At 51.1% G+C, this 15,829-nt stretch overlaps 7 protein-coding genes across 7 annotated transcripts; 3 read left to right on the top strand and 4 right to left on the bottom strand.

Moving 5' to 3' along the window:
- Positions 1 to 164: 164 nt before the first annotated feature.
- BDW47DRAFT_115431 (uncharacterized protein) lies at positions 165 to 1,732 on the top strand (the record flags this gene model as incomplete). The annotated part of the gene is made up of 5 exons (XM_024814795.1): positions 165 to 355; positions 441 to 599; positions 733 to 817; positions 878 to 1,213; positions 1,310 to 1,732. The coding sequence occupies 5 exons, from the start codon at positions 165 to 167 to the stop codon at positions 1,730 to 1,732; spliced, it is 1,194 nt and encodes a 397-aa protein (XP_024675274.1).
- A 401-nt stretch (positions 1,733 to 2,133) lies between these two features.
- hmgX lies at positions 2,134 to 2,892 on the bottom strand (the record flags this gene model as incomplete). The annotated part of the gene is made up of 1 exon (XM_024815928.1): positions 2,134 to 2,892. The coding sequence occupies one exon, from the start codon at positions 2,890 to 2,892 to the stop codon at positions 2,134 to 2,136; it is 759 nt and encodes a 252-aa protein (XP_024675273.1).
- A 582-nt stretch (positions 2,893 to 3,474) lies between these two features.
- Positions 3,475 to 4,885, top strand: BDW47DRAFT_66059 (4-hydroxyphenylpyruvate dioxygenase family protein). The gene is made up of 3 exons (XM_024819552.1): positions 3,475 to 4,187; positions 4,238 to 4,297; positions 4,351 to 4,885. The coding sequence occupies exons 1-3, from the start codon at positions 3,526 to 3,528 to the stop codon at positions 4,841 to 4,843; spliced, it is 1,215 nt and encodes a 404-aa protein (XP_024675272.1). The 5' UTR covers positions 3,475 to 3,525; the 3' UTR covers positions 4,844 to 4,885.
- Positions 4,886 to 5,222: 337 nt separating this feature from the next.
- On the bottom strand, positions 5,223 to 7,356 carry BDW47DRAFT_99809 (adenosine deaminase family protein). The gene is made up of 4 exons (XM_024820942.1): positions 7,038 to 7,356; positions 6,110 to 6,976; positions 5,517 to 6,034; positions 5,223 to 5,439 (listed from the first exon to the last, which is right to left on the bottom strand). Exons 1-4 carry the CDS (start codon positions 7,222 to 7,224, stop codon positions 5,227 to 5,229), a joined length of 1,785 nt encoding a protein of 594 aa, XP_024675271.1. The 5' UTR covers positions 7,225 to 7,356; the 3' UTR covers positions 5,223 to 5,226.
- A 607-nt stretch (positions 7,357 to 7,963) lies between these two features.
- BDW47DRAFT_99807 (uncharacterized protein) lies at positions 7,964 to 11,356 on the bottom strand. Its single transcript, XM_024820941.1, has 11 exons — positions 11,323 to 11,356; positions 9,506 to 11,257; positions 9,321 to 9,408; positions 9,157 to 9,269; positions 9,061 to 9,108; positions 8,960 to 8,994; positions 8,812 to 8,900; positions 8,727 to 8,762; positions 8,572 to 8,625; positions 8,374 to 8,510; positions 7,964 to 8,299 (listed from the first exon to the last, which is right to left on the bottom strand). The coding sequence occupies exons 2-11, from the start codon at positions 10,908 to 10,910 to the stop codon at positions 8,232 to 8,234; spliced, it is 2,073 nt and encodes a 690-aa protein (XP_024675270.1). The 5' UTR covers positions 10,911 to 11,257; positions 11,323 to 11,356; the 3' UTR covers positions 7,964 to 8,231.
- A 278-nt stretch (positions 11,357 to 11,634) lies between these two features.
- On the bottom strand, positions 11,635 to 12,180 carry BDW47DRAFT_99805 (uncharacterized protein). The gene has a single exon (XM_024820940.1). The coding sequence runs from the start codon at positions 12,150 to 12,152 to the stop codon at positions 11,976 to 11,978; it is 177 nt and encodes a 58-aa protein (XP_024675269.1). The 5' UTR covers positions 12,153 to 12,180; the 3' UTR covers positions 11,635 to 11,975.
- A 223-nt stretch (positions 12,181 to 12,403) lies between these two features.
- On the top strand, positions 12,404 to 14,829 carry BDW47DRAFT_99804 (cytochrome P450). The gene is made up of 2 exons (XM_024820939.1): positions 12,404 to 13,267; positions 13,324 to 14,829. Exons 1-2 carry the CDS (start codon positions 13,076 to 13,078, stop codon positions 14,716 to 14,718), a joined length of 1,587 nt encoding a protein of 528 aa, XP_024675268.1. The 5' UTR covers positions 12,404 to 13,075; the 3' UTR covers positions 14,719 to 14,829.
- Positions 14,830 to 15,829: the final 1,000 nt, after the last annotated feature.

Here is a 15,829-nt window from a genome sequence, read left to right as displayed (position 1 = left end):
ACAACTTTTAGTTGACAAATCGGCAAGAGGAATCCACAAGTTCTACGGTCCAACTCACTCTCTTAACAGTCGTTTGCGAACTTTTAGCCGTGAACAAGATTGCTTTTCATTATTAAGGGACCTACTTTGTGCTGACCCTATACAACCGCGACCATCTGCCTATCATGGCGTTGACCAATGGGAACCAGAAGAAAAAGAACCATAGTCAGGGTTTTCTCGCTGAAATTCAAAATCTTGAGTTTTCAATAAAAAACATTGTTCCTTTTATGGAAATGATAACAGGCTGCGAGGATTTAGTAAAACAGAAGAAAGACCTTGAAAGTCAGCTTGAAAAGGCAAAAGCGGAAAGCACCGAGTCACACGTAAACTCAAAAAATTGTGAGGAAAAGATGAGGAAACTCGTGAGCTTATTCGAAGAATGTGTCTCAACCTGGAAACAGCGAGAGTCTACTAGAGTCACAACCTTCGGAAATCAAGAATAATACGGAGCAGAGTCAGCAAAAAACCATCAATGAATTGACCCAAAAATTAAAGTTTCAGGGGGAAAAAAATGAATCCCTTGAAAGCAAGCTCGCAGACCAAAAAGTCATTTCATCTGGGTTAGAGGCTCGGCTGAAACAGATCCAGGACGAGCACAGAGCCTTCCATCGAGATATTGGAGTTGAGATGATGGATATTGATTAATATACCTCATATTCCGCAGTGAACCTACAAATGACTGATCTTTGATAGTTTTGAAGACTTCAGGTCTCTGGAAAATGCTCTTCGAAGCTTGGCTGAAAAGTTCTTCATGGAATCTCTGATGGCCTTGGATGAAGTAAGACAGTCACCTTTGAATACGCCACAAATAGGTCTGCTGACTCAAAGTACCACTTAGGAGAAGCCCCTAATAAGTGACTGGCGTGTAAGGCAAACAGAGGTAATGCAAAATCGCGCACATTTATTGCCATCGCTGGTATCTGCAACGTACTCTTATAGCCTGTCAGTAGAGTCAATGATCGCAGCTCGACTCTGTCAAGACATATTTACACCACTTTGTCTAGCATCACTAACAAGTCGCATGAGTATGGGAGCATTAATCGAGAGAGCTGATACTGTTGAACCTACTCAAAAGGCTATTCTTCGCACGCTCCTTTTGAATACTTTTGGTCAGGAAGAAGAAGATACATGGAGACATAATATCAAGACATTTGTCTCTGATATCACAGAGGAAGTCTTACCATTTATAAAAGAACAGGACATAGAAGATTTTTAAAAGGAACTTTATTCACTGCTCAAATCAGTAATATCTCTATGGGGTGGATTGTAGAGAGGTCCATGTTGGATTACAGCAACTTCCCGGACATCTGTTCATATGGAAAGCTGGAGGCCCAGGCAGTACTCTGGGGGTCCCACCAAAGCACAAAGCCCAAACTACCCACGCGTGGCTCTTTTCCCCTACATAATCAGTCACGGTGCTGAAGCTCCTTTATATGCTGGATCTGCACTCTGGACCGAAAACTTGTGGCATACAACTATTAGAGCGCAACAGACGACCAAGCGTATCAGCCCACCAGAAGACTCGTCCGACAATGTCGAATGTCCAGACGGACGGCTCGTTCCCTGGGCTGAAAACTCGACAAATGGAGGGTTAGGGGATAATAGCTCCCATGACAACTGCGTGAAGGTAAATCCCTTGGATGGGCACCACTACGGGAAAAAACGTGTCAATGGCAAGTCGCGATCTCGATAATTTCAGAGGGTCTTAGAGCCAAAAGTTTTCTTTAAATCTACTCGTTATAGTTTGCCTGGACGTGAGCTAAGGTCTCATGAGAAAATGCCCATGACGGTGATACATGGAGCAAATTGGGGCGCACTACATACCTACCGAAGTACTGGTATATTCTACATGGGCCTGGAAAATTACTGGTAAACATCTATTTACTCATATTATCATCATCCTGGTAACCATCAGTTCAATTTCAGTCGTTCTCAGCATTCCAGTTAGAACCCTTTACCATATATACAATAAGTTTCCACAATAAACGAGAAGAACAAAAGTACAGTCCACACAGAACTCCCAAGAGACTCGAATGACAAATTACACGCTATGCATGCTAAAATACAACAGGAAACCCCGATAAAACACACGCATCACCCCTCCACCTCCTTCCTCAACGCCTCCTTCACAATAGCCCCACACATCTTCGCATAAGGATTTGTCGGCACAGCCATCTGCTGCGCAACCTTATTCCCAAACCGCCCACCCAAAAAGAAGTCCCGACTAGCCATCTCCTCGATCTCCTCGGGCGCGTAACCCTTCAACTTCTCCGGGCCCCCATTACTCCCGTCCTGCCTAGCCCTCTTCAGCTTCAGCAGCAGGTATGCGCGGTGCGTGTGCGCGTCGGCCAACACCCGCGCTTGCACGGTCGATACTGCATCCGCGGGTGACTTGGGCGTAGCGTAGGCGATTGTGCGGCCCAGGTCGTCGAATAGCGCTGATGCCGCGCTGGTGTTGGCTGGGACGAAGATCTGCTCGTCTGAGTCTTTGGAGGTGGACTGCGTTGTGGCTGGTGTGGTTGTGGTGATGAGCAGACGCTGGGCCTGGGCGCGGTTCATGTAGGCTGGTGGATATGTTGGGTGTTCGGTGATGAGGGCGTCCAGATCTTGGAGGGCTGAGCGGACGGTTTCTGAGCTGACGTCGCTGGGTTGGAGCGTGCGGATGATCGCGAGTTCGCGCGCTTTGAGGCTCTCGTAGGTTTCGGGGGTGATTTGGAGGTGCGGTGGGAAGGGTGGGAGAGATGGGTCGATTGTGACGGCTGATGACGGGGAGGATTCGGCGTCGAAGAGGGCTTGGAGGACGGCGGAGTCGTTGGTTGTGAGGGAGGGGCGAGAGAGGTGGATTTCTGTCATTTTGTTGACTTTCTTCTTCTTATCTTTCCCTCTTTTTTTAATTGACTGTTACAGTTGGATGGAAGGTTGTATGGGATGTAGATGTAATGGCGTTTGAAGATAGTGATACTAGCAGTATTTAGAAGTGAAGGTGCTGCGACGTTCACGCGACCAACAGTCAGGTCACAAGAACCAGATATAGCCGACCACTACACTGCATCCTGTCTAGACCCATGGGTAGACGTGGATGATTTCATGGTGTAGATGAAGTCGATTGCCGGATAGATCCAAGATCCAAAACATCCGCCGGGCTATCATTGGGTCTTTCCAAAATACCCGTCTCCATCCGCCATCCCTCCCCTGCGATATCCGCTCCGAACCGACGCAATCCCCGATTTGCCCCAGATTCTTTCTATCAAGCAGGGGGCTGTGAAGCGGATGGATGCCATCATAGCTGTTCAGCTGGGTCGTGGTTTCCGGGGGAGAGCCTGCGATATCCGCCCAGGCGTCCCACTGGGACTTAAAACAGTTCGTGTCGCCGGGTTGGATGTTGGAGGGACAGAGATCTGTAACTATTACACATATCTGTATTCTACATCTTTTATACTACTCCTTCATTCTACAGGATTATTTTATCCTTAACATATCATAAACATGGCTCCTTCTGCTATGGCGGGTAGCCCTCCGCCCTCAGACCGAGTGGCCTCCTCCGACTTGGCCAGCTACAAAGCCTATGACCATGTGCACTGGTACGTCGGCAACGCAAAGCAAGCCGCGACATACTACATCACTCGCATGGGCTTCAAGAAGGTCGCGTACTGCGGTCTTGAGACGGGTAACCGAGCCATCTGCTCTCACGTCGTGCGCAACGGCGACATCACCTTCGTCCTTACCTCTCCCCTCCGATCCCTTGACCAGATGGATCGTGTGAGTCCCGAGCACCGAGAAGTACTTCAGGAGATCCACCACCACCTGGAAAAGCACGGTGACGGTGTCAAGGATGTCGCTTTCGAGGTGGACTCTGTGGACTCGGTATACCAAGCTGCAGTGCGCAACGGAGCCAAGGTCGTCTCGGAGCCGCACACCCTGCGCGATGCCGACGGCGAGATCCGAGTGGCGACCATCCAGACCTATGGCGAGACCACGCACACTCTGGTCGAGAAGCGCTCGTACCGCGGGGCCTTTATGCCGGGGTACCGGACGGAATCGGGCGCTGAGGACCCCATCTCGGCCTTGCTGCCGGGTGTGCATCTCAGCCACATTGACCACTGCGTGGGCAATCAAGACTGGGATGAAATGGATAAGATTTGCGAATAGTATGTCGTTTGTCTTCTCTTTTATGTTAGACACAGCTAACAGTGCTCAGTTACGAGAAGACTCTTGGATTCCACCGCTTCTGGTCAGTCGACGACAAGGATATTTGCACGTGAGTTTTTTTTATGACAATTCCCAATGTATATCAAATACTGACGGAACAAGTGAATTCTCCGCTCTAAAGAGTATCGTGATGGCTTCCCCGAACGAGGTTGTCAAAATGCCTATCAACGAGCCTGCAAAGGGCAAGAAGCAGTCTCAAATCGAAGAATACGTCGACTTCTACAACGGTGCTGGTGTTCAGCACATCGCTCTCCACACAGACGACATTATCCGGGACATCACCAACCTCAAGGCTCGCGGGGTGGAGTTCATCAAGGTCCCCGACACATACTATGAAAATTTGAAGGTGCGAATGAAGAAGACGGGCTTGGTCCTGCAAGAAGACTTCGACACCATTCGTGGCTTGGATATTCTGATCGACTTTGATGAGGGCGGTTATCTCCTGCAGCTGTTCACCAAGCACCTGTTGGATCGCCCCACTGTCTTCATTGAGATCATCCAGCGACACAACTTCTCTGGATTCGGCGCCGGGAACTTCAAGTCTCTGTTTGAGGCGATTGAGCGGGAACAGGAGCTTCGTGGGAACCTGGTTTAGGTTGTCGGGGGGAGAATGGGACGATTTACGACTGTATTGAATATTTCTTACTTTGCATAGTGTCCAGCTTGTCTCTGTTGTACATAGTTAGCCAGACAGCTCAATTATTTCGACGATCCATGCCAATCTTGAATGAGTTTATAGCAAGTCTGTCAAAGCGAAGGCAAGAGAGAAGATTATGCTTATCCCGTGATCCCATGTGACTTATATAAACGACCAACGGAGAAATATCTCAACGACTTCTTCGCACGTACAACCTCACTTCTCACTTCTCAACGTCTTTTCAGCAGTTGGACTATGTTCCACTTCCACTCACGTGGGTACTAAGCGAATGGGCCGGCGAAGGCACACTGTACTAACAAATATCATTATGGATATCTACGTCAGATGTGGCTATCGACTTCTGCCGTCGGATACTTTGCTCCATGCATATCCACGATCCATTGGCAAAAAATCTCCCACTGTGCGTTCCAGCTCTGCAAATGACGAGCCTTGATACCTTGACCGCGCTCTCCAAGGTGAATATCACGGATCCACTCAGAATGAGGCTGATCCTGGAAATTAGCCCAGCGGATACTATTCTGTGCGAGAGCGCCCTGTGGTGAAGGATTTTCGTCAGCCTTGTCCAAGCAGGTAAAAAGTATGGAAAGAAAATGGGAAAAGGGCCACTGACCAGTCCAGCTAGTCCAGTATTGTCAAATCCTTGGATAGTCTGATAAAAGTCATAACTCAGACCTGCGATGTCTTGACCAAGGATTGATGGATCATCGTTGCTAATTGCTGTGGGTACACCGTGCGCGACCATCGCGGGCAGAGGATGGTGCAGGATATCCGTCGCCAAACGAAGGACTTCGTTTGATATGGGGCACACTTCCACCAGGACCGTCTTTTGGATTACCTCGTTTGTCAGCTTGGGGTGTTTGTACAGGGAGAATCCGTGTCCGATACGACGCGTTTGGAAAAGCAGCGCGTCGAAGAGATTAAGGTCGGTAGAGTTCCCGTCACCCAGCGTCTCTCCCGCATGGAAGAAGAACGGAATTGTGACGTTGAGGATTTCCGTCTGCCTTCTGAACCAGACGAGCTCCGGGGCCAGCTCAAGAAGAGAGTGCCCGAGGTCTTCCTGTCCAACTAGGTCGTATCCGCTAACGAGATAGGGGAATTTTTGCTTTTGCCCAAGAGCAAGCTTCATGTCTAGATGGGCAGCCAGTCAGACGACGCCTTCGGTGGATGGGAAGCATATTGCTGCAATGAAGGAGTATTACATACTCTCAGCGATCAGCGTTCGATTTGAGCCCCGCAAGTCCGTCCAAATGACTCTCGCGCCCCAGAAGCCCTTCCCTTTTGGTGTCTTTTGGAAAGACTCGATCTCCTCATGCAAGACGTGCCACCAAGCATCCGGATTAGGGTCAGCCGCTTCATTGCCGTTGTGAACAATCTCGCCAGGTGCGGTGCGTATCTCCACCCAGTTGATACCATCATCGACCAATCGCTCAAAAAGCTTGCGATAGAATGTGCGCACGATAGGCTCGTAGGTTACCATCTCAGTGAGTGGGCCAAAGCATTGCTGGAACTTGCGCCATATCTCATCCACGCCTAGGTCATGTCGCACGGAGTCTTGGGGCAGGATAGTTATCTTGGTCTTGACGAACTCCAGGAACGCCGGGCGGCCTCCCGGAAAGGTATCGGCCGCCTGGTTGATAGGGACCTGCGAGTTAGGCACATAGTCCGTGTCATGAATGGACCTATGTACCTCGTTCAATGTGTGGTTGACATGGGCAAACATTATGGTAGCATTCTGGCGCTTGAGCGGGGTCGAGACGTCCTGCGACGCGGATATCACCATACCCTCTGTATGGAGTACCGCATCCAGCAGCACGTCAGCAGGCAGCATGGCCTGCAGATGTGCGTGCAGCAGCGCCCCCTTTGGCATGCGCTTCACAATAGACCATAGAGTGGTATTCCCGATATGCGGCCGCGCTTTGGGAAACATCTCACCCGCGAACCTTTCGCGCTCCTCGTCGCCAACGACGCCGGCCTCGCGCCAGAAGTGATCAATCTCCTCCTGTCGAATGGCTCTGACGATCGCCTCGGCGCGTCGCGCCACCGGAGAAAGACTCTGACGGAAGGCATGGTCTACGATGGGGATCAGTACGCGTGTATGGATCACCAACTCCCCAGATTGTCCTTTTCGCACCTTGTCGCTGTCCCATCTCCTGCGCGATCATCTCAGATCGGAAGCGGAGATGGTGCTGCACCACTCTGTCATTAATGGACGGTTCGCCCACGAAGTCCAAATCAACTTCAGCCGACACAACCGACGACACGCACCAAGCGACGACCCCAAGCAAAAACAAGAAGTTCATAGTGGGCGGTAGCAGCATCCTGTCGGGTCAGTCGCACAGACAAACCGCTTCTCCAGGGACCTGTTCCTCGTATATATAATACTGCTTTGCGACCGAAAAAAAGAAATCTCCGATCGACTGGGCCGAGCTGAGGGTCGCAGCTGCATTTTCAAGCCCACCGCGGCCCCTGTTATTCACTATTTCACATTGCTTACGGACCCACAGGGGTAAGATAAGTAGAGTGATAGTTTTGAGGCTAGCAAGGTTTGCAGTTGCATCAGACTATTGGGTCCACACATTCCAGTGACTAGCGTTTGCTGATCAGGAACAAAATAGGTGATGTGAGCCAGTGATGAAAGGCCTCGTTGGTACGGAATACATATTTGTAACCCTACAGTTGAGAAAACAATGTCCTGAATGAAGCTAATCCCTCCTATGCAACCTCTTCACCGGGAAATTCTAGGATACTTAGACAAAAAGGGCAATGGTAGGCAAAAACTGTCGGTCTGCTGATTATGTAGGTACGTGTACTCCAAACCCATTCCGGACTCCGACTCCGTACATATGCATAATTCGTTGTCACGTCTGTCCTGTTTGACCCCGCTTGTTTTGGTTCCAGCTGGGCTCAGCTACTATCTATTTGACTTTCTCCCACGGCATTGGTGCACGTGTCTGTCAATACGAGAAGGATGTTTGTCGCATTCTATTTGACATACTGGGGAATGTTTTTTACGAGGTTGACCTAGAGATGTCTCTGGAATCCAGGCTTGGAATGATCAGCATCCGCTCTATACACCGGTTATGTGCATTATCTTGACAAACTAATTGTTGGTAGTTATGTGCCCCCGGATTGATATGGGATTTGACCCACAGAGTTCGCATTGACCGTATGGGGTACAACATAAACAATGGTAGGGTTTGTTTAACCGTCAAATTCTTCATCATCTTGTCTAAGACTACTCGTATGCAGCTTTCATAACTTCATTCAACATGCATATGTGCAAGCACCTCAGAAGTCCAACCAGACCGCCAGAGAAAGATATAGATCACTTCTTCTTCGACGACCCAGAACCACCAGGCGCATTCCCACCCCGCCGCTTAAACTTGCGCGGGTCTAAAAATCAAGCACAAGAATCAGTATAACCGAACCAGAAAACCAACAAACACCACTGTAAGATGAGAACATACCCTTCCTGCTCATAAGCGCCCTATTTCTCGTCCCCTTTCCGCCCTCCCAGAAGCCACTACCGGCTTTGCCTACGAGGACTGCGCGGCAGACGCCGCAGTTTTCGGGTCGGTAGATTTGCTCTCTTGAGCAGAAGCCGCTGAGGTTTGAGTGTTAGTGCTGTTATGGTTTTATGGGGTTTCGCCGACGCAGGAACTCACCAAATCATGCGGTTGGCGTGTTCGTTGGGGTGGTCGGTTGCTGCGTCGTGGCATCTGGAAATTGAGTTTAGGTTTTGGTTTGTTGATGTAGGAAATGTGTATGCTGTGTTTGTGTTGGGGGAATGAATGTAAGGATGACGGGGTGATTGACGTACTTGTCGCAGGGGAAGACCTTCGCACAACAGCTGAATCTACAAACGGTGAGTAGGCGTCTCGGCGTAAAGAATAGTAGGGCCGTACCTGAACCAGCGATAGCTTTTCCCGTAGTGCGAGCAGCGGCCACGACGGGGGAGTTCTTGCCCGGCGACGATGCCGAGGACTTCCTTGGGCTGATTGTCATGTTGTCAGGACATATCTTGCGATATATTCATGTTTAGGTGGGACTTACCTTCTTTCGCTGGGGGCCGCGATCTCTCGCTGAGACTGTAGATGATACATGTAAGCGTGGACTGGGCGATGGGAGTTACTTGGATGAGGGTAGACACTTACAGGCTGCCGATCCTACTTTCAAGAATTTGACCTCGGGGATCTTGAAAACTGCATGTCGTGAGCATACTATAATTTCTGAGATCGGTTTGAACGTACCCATTTTGCGATGGCATTGACGGCAGTTCGCCATTGCGCTCTCGCCACGGACGGCGACGACCCCGGGCTCGGGGAAGGGTGTCGAGCATTCGGCGCATGTCGGGATAAAGCTACTGTGAGGTTGTCAGTATCTGTCTAGAATAGCAAAGGTAGACAGTATGCACCTAGGAAGAAGATCGACAATTGTACATCCGTCCAGGTCTAAATAACCAGCGCGACTGGAATTGGCATGGATCAATTGTCGCCGGAAACCTGCATAGCGGTTAGCATGGAAGGTGCATGAAGACCAGTCAGGATAACTGGAAGCAGATTTCGTCGGTAGTCACATAGACACTAGGACGATGCTTACCAACGCTCATGGCATTCGAGCACTTTTTGCACGTTTCCACCTTGGGTACAAGTAACCCAGTCTTGTCGTTTGTGTGCGGAACCTTCTTCACATCCATCATTTCCTTGCACCGCTCACATTTGATTGTGATGTTGAGACCAATCAGCTCCATCAGTTCGATCCCGTACAGCTCCAGGAACGGGAACGAAAGAGCGACGCCGCTTTCTTTCGTAGGCTCGGGAAGACCAGGAATAGGAGCACCACCGTCTTCATCCCCTTCGTCAGAAAAGCCGTCTTCGTCGTCAGTCTCGTCTGTGGCATCGCTGCCACTGCCACCTCCGCCGGCCGCCCACTCTGGAGGACGGGGGACAACATGCAGATGAGGCTTGTCTCCTTGTGGTACTGGCTGGGGTAGCGTAGAGTCGGGCAAATCCTGTTCCAGGGCCACCGGTTCCTCGATCACACCTAGATCAGGGGCTTTCTCGAGTGGTGTCTTAGCGAGATTGTGCATGTTGCTGGTCAGATAGTTCACTTGCGACACCAAGTTCAGCTGACTATTCTTTTCAAGCCACTTCGAAAAGCCGAGCTCTACTGCTTGCGCCTCGTCACCGGTAACGCCCTGCATATGAATCCTGCTGGGCTCAAGCGGATACAAGCGCGGTACCATCAATTTCACCGTCTTGATCGACCGCAGTGGGATGGGCAGTCTATCGACCTTAGTCGGGTTGACAGGAATCGTAAAGGAGAACCCGTCCGACGACTTCTGAAACATAGGAAGTCGGCCAAGGCGCGCCTCGATCTGCTTCGTCTCTAGCGCCCTGCGCTTCTCTGCTTGCGCCTTCTCCTCCGGCGAGTAGACAGGCGCTGGTGCCACTGGAGGAGGAGGTTGTGGCCGCGGAATAGACACGCGCATCTCCGCCAGCTTTTGCTGAAGGAGCTGTGTATTTCGCTCGGGCTCTCTCGGCTTGTCCTTACCGGTGGTGATGTTGGGGACAAACTTCAAGGTTGGCCCTCGCTCTGTGGTCGTCAGGAACCGCTCCAGATGTCGATCAAGCGTATTCATCCAGGTCAGTAATGAGCCCCTGGAGCCCGTACGAATTGTAGTGTCGACGATATCGTCGAATCCCCTTTCAACATTGGCTTGAAATGAGGGGCCCATGTCTGCGTTGGTTACCTTCAGCGTGGGTCTTACTCGTCCCGGGTACGATGCTGGGACATGCAGCACACATTGCAGCTTATCCATTTCGAATGGAAAATCCGGATCTGAAGGCGCCATGCCAAAGGTGAGGGATGTGCCCGCATCGTCTGTATTCTCCGTTGGGCTGTACCGGCGTCTGAGCTGGTTCAGCTGGAATTCTCGGGGATTGGAGCTCTCCGCTTTGGAGATTGGCCTTTGGCCAGGGATGGGAGTTGAGTTTGTCGCCATGACTCCAGATTTGGTAAGAATTGTGACGATAATGAAGGACTCCTCAAGATGTGGAGAGGATAAGCAAGAAGTATATCAAGCTCTGGTCACGGGAAGTTGTTGACGTCGGTTGGTCCGTGCACCATGGATACACGCTAGTCCTGAAATGGAACTGGTGGGGATGACTCGGCGTGACTCATTCTGTTGCATCCACTTCGCATAACAGATTGACTCAAATGAATCACGGTGGCAAGAGGGCCTCTCCACCTATGGGGAAGGTCTGAGGATGCTGGTCAACAGGGGCAGAAACGATTCAGAGGGGTGGCAATCGTCCGGTATTCAAGCGGATCGCTTGTAAGATTTCCGAGCTAGGTTGGTTACTCCAATGATGTATGACATTTGATGATTAGGAAAAAGGGAGACAATGCCATACGGATTAGAAATCCACGATACAATATGCAGAATTCTCAGAGTCAAAGAATCTATGTTGTCGAATCGGTCGAGTATCGTCAGAATGCCTCGTCCAGTGCATCTCCGCGAGGCACTCAATAAAGATATGAGATGAGTAGAAAGTTCGCCTTTGGCCAATTCCAATAATATGGCTAATACATACACAATTGGTGGCCTTAATGCCAGCTTAAAATATTTAAACAACTACAAATAATCCAACGACAGGTTGTAGAAAGATCATGAAGAATTGATACTCCCATAAACAAGAGCTTCCATGTCTCTATATTTACCAGCCCCAGCCTATGCCAATAAAGGACATGTTCTTGGGCCATTGGATTACTTCGCACAATTTTGTCAGACGTCGACAATGAAACAGTACCTGTTCCCAGAAGACCACACCAAGCAGTCTACATGCGATCTATCATCAGGCAAATAATACGAGTCTCGATACCTTTGTACCCTCTGCATATAGTACAATCAAAGCATCGGAGTATCTCAGATCTCCACCTGCAGATATCATATATCAACGATTGAGTTTGCCTACGACGAACTACAGTTGCAGCCCCGGATCTAGCCCAGTTCAAGGCTAGAATGAATAACGGCAGACGGAAACGCTCAAGAATATTCAATGTCTAGTCAGGGGGGAGCCGATGAGACGTTTGAGATCATTCCACGCCTCTGGCTAGTATTGGTGATCTCAACGGAGATATGACACATCGATAAGATTGACACCCAACACAAGACCTCATCAGCCAAAAGAATTGCAATGTAGGTATCGATGATCAGGATGTGGGCTGTTTGGTTTGGTCCCATCTCCAAACTCAGTACTGCTATATAGCCCACACGCCGACGTTTTGAATCGTCAACAATGAGCTTGATTTCTTGACACCCATCTGAACAGACTAACAAGAACACGTTTACAATACTAGCGAGCTCTTTGGTCACAATACTCGTATATGTGGGAGCTTTGAGATATCGAACCGCCTGGATTTGATACTGAGAGTGCTCAGCTTCTAGAGACTTTTCTTGGGTCGATACAGCAACGCTCTAGGAATTTAACTGTGTAGATTATTCTGGTATTTCTCTTTGATCTTTATATTTGTTGTTGTATATTTTGCTGGAAAAAAAACTCGACGGAACTACACTGGATTACAGCAAGTCAAGCAATTCCACCAAATCCATGGCGATAAAGAAAACATCCCGCCACAAATGATAGCTGCGATCAAATAACGCATTCACTCATAAAAGAAAGACAAATGCCTCCGAGTGGAATGGGTGAGACGTTGTTTCGGAATTGACAACCATCCAGATGTGCAGTGGTCCGACTCGGATCCCCAGCAGTCCGACTCGGATCACCAGCGGTCCGTCCCAGCAGCGCCTCCAATGCGCCCCCACCAAGATAGAATAGACCCACGGTGGTGTCAGCAAAATTGGCTTGATTCCGATTCCCTGAAGTGAACCATATAATGGATCTACACGCTGAACTCGGAATGGTCGGCAAGGGCTTGAACCTGTGTACCAGAATCGCGAGCTAGTCATGAGGTACGGTGCACTACTGTACAGGAGTTAGGGTTAGGTACCAGGAGAAGGGGATGGATGGAATGGGAGAGCCGGGGTGGACTCTCTCCTATTCAGTTCCCCATATATAATCTAGAATCTTTGCGGGATTTTTCATTCCCCTGTCTGCTTTTCCATTTTCCATATCGTTCGCATGGCATAGTTGGTGCTTATCGATCATGCCATCTCTCCTCGTCCCGATGTACGCCGCGATTGGTGCGCTGGTGCTTGTTGTCTTGAATGTCGCGCGTCAGCTGCTGTTTCGCAATCCCAAGGAGCCCCCCGTGGTCTTTCACTGGGTCCCTTTCTTGGGAAGTACGATTGCGTATGGGATCGATCCGTATGCGTTCTTCTCCTCGTGCAGGGAGAAGGTGAGTCTCAACGTGAGATGGTCCAATCCGCCACCGCTAATCAACATCACATGCAGTACGGAGACATCTTCACCTTCATCCTCCTAGGCCAGAAAACCACCGTCTGCCTCGGCATCCAAGGCAACGAGTTCATCCTCAACGGCAAGCTCAAAGATGTCAACGCAGAGGAAGTCTACCGACCCCTCACAGCGCCCGTTTTCGGCTCCGACGTGGTCTACGACTGTCCGAACTCCAAATTCATGGAGCAAAAGAGGTTCATCAAGTACGGGCTCACGCAAGCAGCACTCGAATCACACGTTCCGCTCATTGAAAAAGAAGTCCTCGACTACCTCAACACCTCTCCCAAATTCCACGGCTCCTCCGGCACCGTCGACGTCTGCGCCGCCATGGCCGAGATAACCATCTTCACAGCCGCGCGCGCCCTGCAAGGCGAAGAAGTCCGCAGCAAGCTCACCGCCGAATTCGCCGACCTCTACCACGACCTGGACAACGGCTTCAAGCCCATCAACTTCATGCTACCCTGGGCGCCCCTCCCAGGAAACCGGAGGCGCGACGCCGCGCACGCGCGCATGCGCGAGATCTACATGGACATCATCCGGGAGCGGCGGCGCGCGCAGCAAACAGGAACCCAACCACCCGAGAGCGAACAGACAGACATGATCTGGAACCTCATGCGGTGCACGTACAAGAACGGTGGGCCGCGGCCCGTGCCGGACAAGGAGATCGCGCACATGATGATCACGCTGCTGATGGCCGGGCAGCACTCGTCTGCGTCGATCGGCGCATGGATCATGCTGCGTCTGGCGTCGGAGCCGCACGTCCTCGAGGAGCTGTACCAGGAGCAGGTGGACAACCTGGCTCGTGCTGGCGCAGGCGGAGACGACGACGGGCTGCCGCCGCTGCAGTTCAAGGACCTGGAGAAACTCCCGCTTCACAATAACGTCATCAGGGAGACGCTGCGGCTGAATCTCTCGATTCACTCGCTCATGCGCAAGGTCATGAACCCGCTTCCTGTCCCCGGGACGCCGTACGTTGTCCCGACCAGCCATGTCTTGCTCGCGTCCCCTGGCGCGACGGGCCTCAGCGATGAGTTCTTCCCTGATGCCAAACGGTGGGACCCGCGTCGCTGGGACAGCCGGATGGAGAAGGAAGACGAGGGCGGCGAGGACGAGATGGTCGACTACGGCTACGGGCGGGTGAACAAGGGCACCAGCAGCCCTTATCTGCCGTTTGGGGCGGGGCGCCACCGCTGCATCGGGGAGAAGTTTGCCTACGTCAACCTGGGTGTTATCGTCGCGACCATGGTGCGGAATATGAAGCTCGTTTCTGCGGATGGCAGCAGGGGGGTGGTCCCTGCGACGGACTATTCGTCTCTGTTCTCGGGGCCGATCAAGCCGGCTGTTGTTGCCTGGGAGAGGCGGTTCCCGGGGGCGGAAAATAAGAAGTTGTAATTCTGCGCAGCCAGGCTTGTTGGTAGATATGGATTTAGAGGTGATATTGGCATGAAAGTGATGCCGCGCTCATATGTACTTAATGTAATACCACTTCATTGGCCGATCCAAGTAGTAATTTACTTACTGTAAGCTTCCAGAGCCCTACCCTTGAATCTGACATTTCCATTTGGCCTACGGCGATCCACAGCCGTACTTACTCATCCTTGTCAGCTTCTCCTTGCCAAACTCAAGTCCAACCTGAACGCGCGGGCATGACGTTCTACCAACAATACTCTACCGTAGCAATGATGCTCACCCGATGGCGACTGCACCCCCAACAGCTACTAGCTACTAAGACCAAGTAGGCAGGCAAGTGGCTACAAGTAACCGCACCCCCAACCAACCCTCACCTGTCACAACCCCATGTAACCAAATCCGAGATCAAATCAAATCATGCACAACCACCAAAGAAGCGACGAAGGATGCGATGGACCCATGGATCGCGAGCAGCAAGGTCCCTAACTGGAAAGTACCTGCATCGAACACGGCAGCCCCGTCTCGCACAAAGCCTCGTACAGAAGAAATCATAATCACCATCCATCCATCCATCCATCCGTCACAGACCACAACCACGACCACACCCGACCAGGGGCCCGTCAGACGGAAGAAAGCAGCATCATCTCGCGACAAGACGGCGTAAACCGAATGACAGCCTATGCACAATAGTCGTCACATTCGAGGCGCGAAAGGGGGAACGGACCTCCAGAGTTTGACTGGTGCGTGCTCGTTCAGCCCGTCCCCTCCCTCCCCGCTGACAGCATCCAATGTCGTGTCGAGGTGCCTTTTGAGGCTGAGACGCTGCCAGCTCAGCAGCACCCTCCATGTAACACCCCTTGTCTCTTTGTTAAACAGGGGCGGCTGTATAGGGAGGCGTGTGACCAGGAATCGAAATAAGGAAAAGGCCCGCGGGCCGTCCGTCCCGCCGGGCCACCATCGTCATGGAGGGGGAGAGAGTATAGTGTCTATTTTATATAGCAAACATAGTTAACCACACACCACACATGTATCCACTTTCAATACTTTATGGATGGACAGACGTGCATGGCGGCGTCGATCGACAAGGAGCTAG

This window comes from Aspergillus candidus (genome assembly GCF_002847045.1).
Source record: "Aspergillus candidus strain CBS 102.13 unplaced genomic scaffold BDW47scaffold_5, whole genome shotgun sequence".
NCBI lineage: Eukaryota > Fungi > Ascomycota > Eurotiomycetes > Eurotiales > Aspergillaceae > Aspergillus > Aspergillus candidus.
Note: the sequence above shows the minus strand (reverse complement) of the source record. Positions and strands in the feature narration are given on the sequence as shown.